At 38.4% G+C, this 4,717-nt stretch overlaps 1 protein-coding gene across 1 annotated transcript; it reads left to right on the top strand.

Annotated features, from left to right (window-relative positions):
• The first annotated feature begins 201 nt into the window (after positions 1–201).
• LOC135766961 (macrophage mannose receptor 1-like) lies at positions 202–4,495 on the top strand. Its single transcript, XM_065276491.1, has 7 exons — positions 202–348; positions 456–839; positions 1,151–1,327; positions 1,451–1,603; positions 1,761–1,841; positions 2,949–3,092; positions 3,183–4,495. The coding sequence occupies exons 1-7, from the start codon at positions 285–287 to the stop codon at positions 3,206–3,208; spliced, it is 1,029 nt and encodes a 342-aa protein (XP_065132563.1). The 5' UTR covers positions 202–284; the 3' UTR covers positions 3,209–4,495.
• The last annotated feature ends 222 nt before the right edge of the window (positions 4,496–4,717 follow it).

Genomic DNA, 4,717 nt, shown 5'->3' with positions numbered 1-4,717 from the left:
CCCCGCGTTAGTTTGTGCCTCGCTCACTCCTACTTAATACTTTAGAAACTGTTCCCAAAAAGTCAGACAGACACAGTTACTGAGACTAAGTTGCTTGATAATTGTGAAGATGCATCCTTCACTTCCAGAAAGATTTTGTGAGTAATGTGTTTCAGCATTTAAAAAAAAAAAAAAGGAGTCACATAACAGGATATCATTCTGATTGGCACAACTGAATCTGTTTTAAGAGCAGCCCAGCATGAACAATGTGATAGTTGAGCTCGGACTGTCACTGGATCATCAAGATGAAAATAATTTGTGTTGTTTTTCTGCTTTTATTAGATCTATCAAACTGCTTTGCACAGTCAGGTATGTAGCTTCTCTCTTTATCTCTTTATTCAAACTAAAAACAGAAATGAATGGTTAATGTAAATAGCTGAACACCACTGTATATCATCCATTTTATTTTTGTGCAGAAGGAAAATTTCTGATGTATAGTGTGCATTATAACCAATGCATGACAAACAACCTGGAGCAGCTTTCTGTCTGTGACCCACGCGCTGACTCACAACAGTTTCGCTGGATTTCAAAGGATCGCATTTTAAACATTTTCACAAAGAAATGCCTTGGTGTTGGTAGTAATACTGTGGGGAAAATGCTGCAGTGGTTGATGTGTGAAGACGACAATGTTTTGCAGATGTGGGAATGCCGGAGCGATTCATTGCTTAAACTAAAGGATGAATCTCTGTATCTTTCTGTGAATGATAATGGTGTGCCACTCATCTCTAAAGACACTGAAACAAAGAGTCAATGGACAATTCAGGGTACACAGAACAACATTTGCTCTCGGCCTTATGAAGGTACGTGTCTTAAAATACACTATCAGCTGAACTTAGTATGATGTTAAAATGCTTGTGTTTGTTTTCCTATAACTCTTTAACTCTATAACTGTTCTGGTAGCTTAGTTGATAGAGCATGGTATTAACAATTTATCTGATTCAAAGGGGTCACAAATGGAAAAGACTTGAATGCACTTTATGTCATTTATAATAAAGTGCCTGCAAAATGTTTAAATGTGTGTTCTTCAGTTAGTTAAATGGTGTTCTTCAATAACTAAATTATAAAATATTCTTCTTATTAAATGTTTATTGTTATCTTTTTTGTTTTATAGAATTATACACAATTGATGGAAATGCACATGGACGTCCATGCCACTTTCCTTTCAAATATCAGGATAAATGGTATGCAGATTGTACCAAAATTGATTCCAATAGTCCATGGTGTGCAGTTGAGTCCGACTACAGTTGTAAGGGGCTGTGGGGCTACTGCCCAATACATGACGGTAACAGTAAGTTTTCCTTTCACTCCAGTTTCTGTCTGTGTTACCTCCATGATATACAGGACCTTTTAACATTATAAATGTAATATTAGAACATATGCTTCCACATATTTATGGGTTATATTTTCACAGATCCATTATGGGTGAAAAATCCTCTAACAAACTTCTATTATCAACTGAATGATGAGTCAAAACTGACATGGCATGAAGCAAACAAGAGCTGCCAGCAGCAGGGTGCAGAGCTCCTGAGTGTTTCTGAGCTTTATGAATACATCTTTGTATCAGGTACAGAGCTTCACTGTTATTCAGAAGTTACATGTATGAAGTTTATATACAGTAAGATATTAGCAGACATAAGAAGCTATCCAAAACTCATATACAAAAACAGAACATTAAAGGTATTCAGAAGACAGCACATTTCTGACTTTAAATTGTTAACCAGGAATGATTGTGAGGAGAAACATTATACTGTGGGCAGGACTGAACAAAGTAGATGGATTCAGTGGACGGCAGAGGAGAAATGGTAAGATTCATCTTTCAGTATAACTGATTTCTTATATACTGTAGCTTAACTGATGTGAGACTTAGCAGTGTGATTTGATGCGATACCAAGTAGTGACTACGTCATCACGTCGTGACCGACTAATTGGGCATCCCTAGCAAAATGCCACTGCAGCTGACGCTTCCAGTGCCTGCGTTAACCTTCTGTCTTCTATCCTTAAGAGGCGGAACCTGGGCTTACTGCAGAAGGCCGGTCACTACTCCTTATCTCATGGTAGTGAACTTGTGAGGGTTTGGACAGATGAACCCAATAGCGGACGATGAAGGGGTTAACAAAAGACTTTAATTATAAAACAAGACAAAACAAAGGCCCACGTGGGGGCAAACAGTATAGACAGACACAAAAACACTAGACTAGACTAGACAATAAAACTCTACTAGATACTTGACTGGAATACATACAACTAGATCACACGGACAATACAAAATGAACCTGCACAGAACTAAGGACACAATCACATTAAATAAGGAATCTAAACAAGATAACGAGGAGGGTACAGGTGATGGGAATAAGTAATAATTAACAATAAGCAGGAGAACGAGGGGGCGGGGACAAGCGACAAGACACCGGAGGCACATGACACAATAAAAAAGACATGAGCCTCCACATAAAGCCTGGGACTGCCAGAACCCTGCCACCACGACCAAATACAAATACAACACAAGATTCCTAGGCAGGGTCCTGACAGTACCCCTCCCTCAAGGGACCCCACCTGGCGTCCCAAAAGGGAACACACAAGACAAGAAAAACATGACAGATAATAGCAGGACTAGACTATAAACACATCAAAATATAAGATAATCAAAGTAGGTGCTGGAAAAAACAAGATAAAACAATACAAAACTAAATCAGACATGGCATTTACCAAACAAAACAGTCCAAGGGTAGTGGTGGCTGCAGCTGATGCTGTGGGCGGCGCGGACTGCGCGGGCTCGGTGGGCGGCGCGGACTGCTCAGTGAATATGATTAACAAATATGATCAAATAAGTTGCTGATCGCAGCTTGAATAGCTAAAAGGTTCACCATTCATTAACATTTACTCAATGATTGTTTCTTTATTTGTCAAAGGAAACCCAGAAACATTTCGGGGAGCAGATGATGTTTGTGGTGCAATGATTACTCTTGGGGGCTTTCAAGTGATGGATACGCCTTGTTCAAAAAAGCTTGGATACATCTGCCAAAAAAGCCGCTCTGTCACCACTGCTTCACCTGGTAAGCTTTACATTTCTTAATTCATTAAATATTAACAGAAATGTTTGTTTTGGTTGCTACACGTGTTGTTTGTTGTTGTTTGTTTTTCAGCAACATCCCAAAAAGTTTCTGCATAAAGATTTAGCCAGTTAAGAACTGGAATCCAGGGCCTCAGAGTCTTGCCATTATATCAATTAAGATAATGGACAAACAAAAAGCTAAGTAATATCCAGTATGTGCAGCGCATGATTTTTACCATTAAGCTTGTAATCTGCAACATATACATTTATACATTTGGCAGACGCTTTTTAAGCTATACATTTAATCAGTCTGTGTGTTCCCTGAGATCTAACCAACATCCCTTTGTACTGCTATCACAATGATTTACCAATATTGCTTGGGAGTCGTGACATCATTACTTATCGTGGCGGCCATGTTGATTGCCTCCTTTACTGCTACTCGGACTGCTGCGCTCTGTTTACAGACATCGTCAATCGTGTGCCTTAATTTGATTAATTTGTCGTTTTAACCATAGTAAACCCTTGCTGTATTAATAATAAAACACATTAAAAGTAATTTACATTAAAATGACAGATAAGGACAACACTTAATTATGTTTTATTCAATGTAGGAAACCAAACATTAACCTCAACCCCTCAGTAATGTGTACACATGACATATAAATGATATTTATACGACTGTGAAGTATAACATCAGAATATTAATTTATATAGCTTAAGTCAACATTGAACCTTTCAACATCTTTCTGTTGCTATCCCTCTGCTGACAGCAAAAACAGCTGTACTACAAAAGCTGCTGCATTAACTAAGCTAGTTGTGAAGCTAGGTCGTATGTGACTTTACTTACAAATTGGCGTGAAATCGTGCTCTCACAACAACCACGCTGTTATCTTAAAATGGCTCTTTAGTCACTTTTTTCATATGGATCCAAAGCGTTAATAGTTCCGATTTTGTCCACATACCGGTCCCTGCTTCCCTGTTTAATGTATCGCAGTAAATTCCACATCCTTTTCCGGATTTTAACATCTTTTTTCTTTCTTTTAATTCTCCCAACTCTGCTGCTTCTCCTCGTTCGACTTGCTGTATGTTTACATTCGCGAGGCCATCAACATGGCTGCCCCGTCCCAGAATGCAACGCGGCCCCCAAGCCCTATCGAGTTATAGACCATGTATTTGTCTTTATTAAAAAGTTAATTAAAATGATTGGTATTTGTCTTAATCAGTATTCAACTATAAACACACACTAAGTGTTTGTAACACACGCAAGTATCTAGTTGGAATCATGCAGTCAACCAAAAGACAGCACTGTGTGCTGGGGGAAAGCATTTCCACTTTTCATGTTGTAGACCAGCAAACCAGCATCCCAAGAAGTCTGTATGTACATTAAAGATGATTTAAGATCAATTATGTGTATGTATCATTTTTTTTTCCAAATACAACTTGCAAAATACTATGAATAGCTCCACTGACATAACTACATGTTTGTTAAACGGTTTGCATTTACATATGCAAGATATCCTGTGCCATCCACGATTTCATTCCCAAAGCCTTCTGACATCACAAGGGGAGACAAATTTCAATTACCTATTTTTTCATGCTTGCAGTGAATGGTTTACCAAAACTAAG

Source organism: Paramisgurnus dabryanus, chromosome 6, assembly GCF_030506205.2.
Source record: "Paramisgurnus dabryanus chromosome 6, PD_genome_1.1, whole genome shotgun sequence".
NCBI classification, from domain to species: domain Eukaryota; kingdom Metazoa; phylum Chordata; class Actinopteri; order Cypriniformes; family Cobitidae; genus Paramisgurnus; species Paramisgurnus dabryanus.
This window is presented reverse-complemented; position numbering and strand designations above follow the sequence as displayed.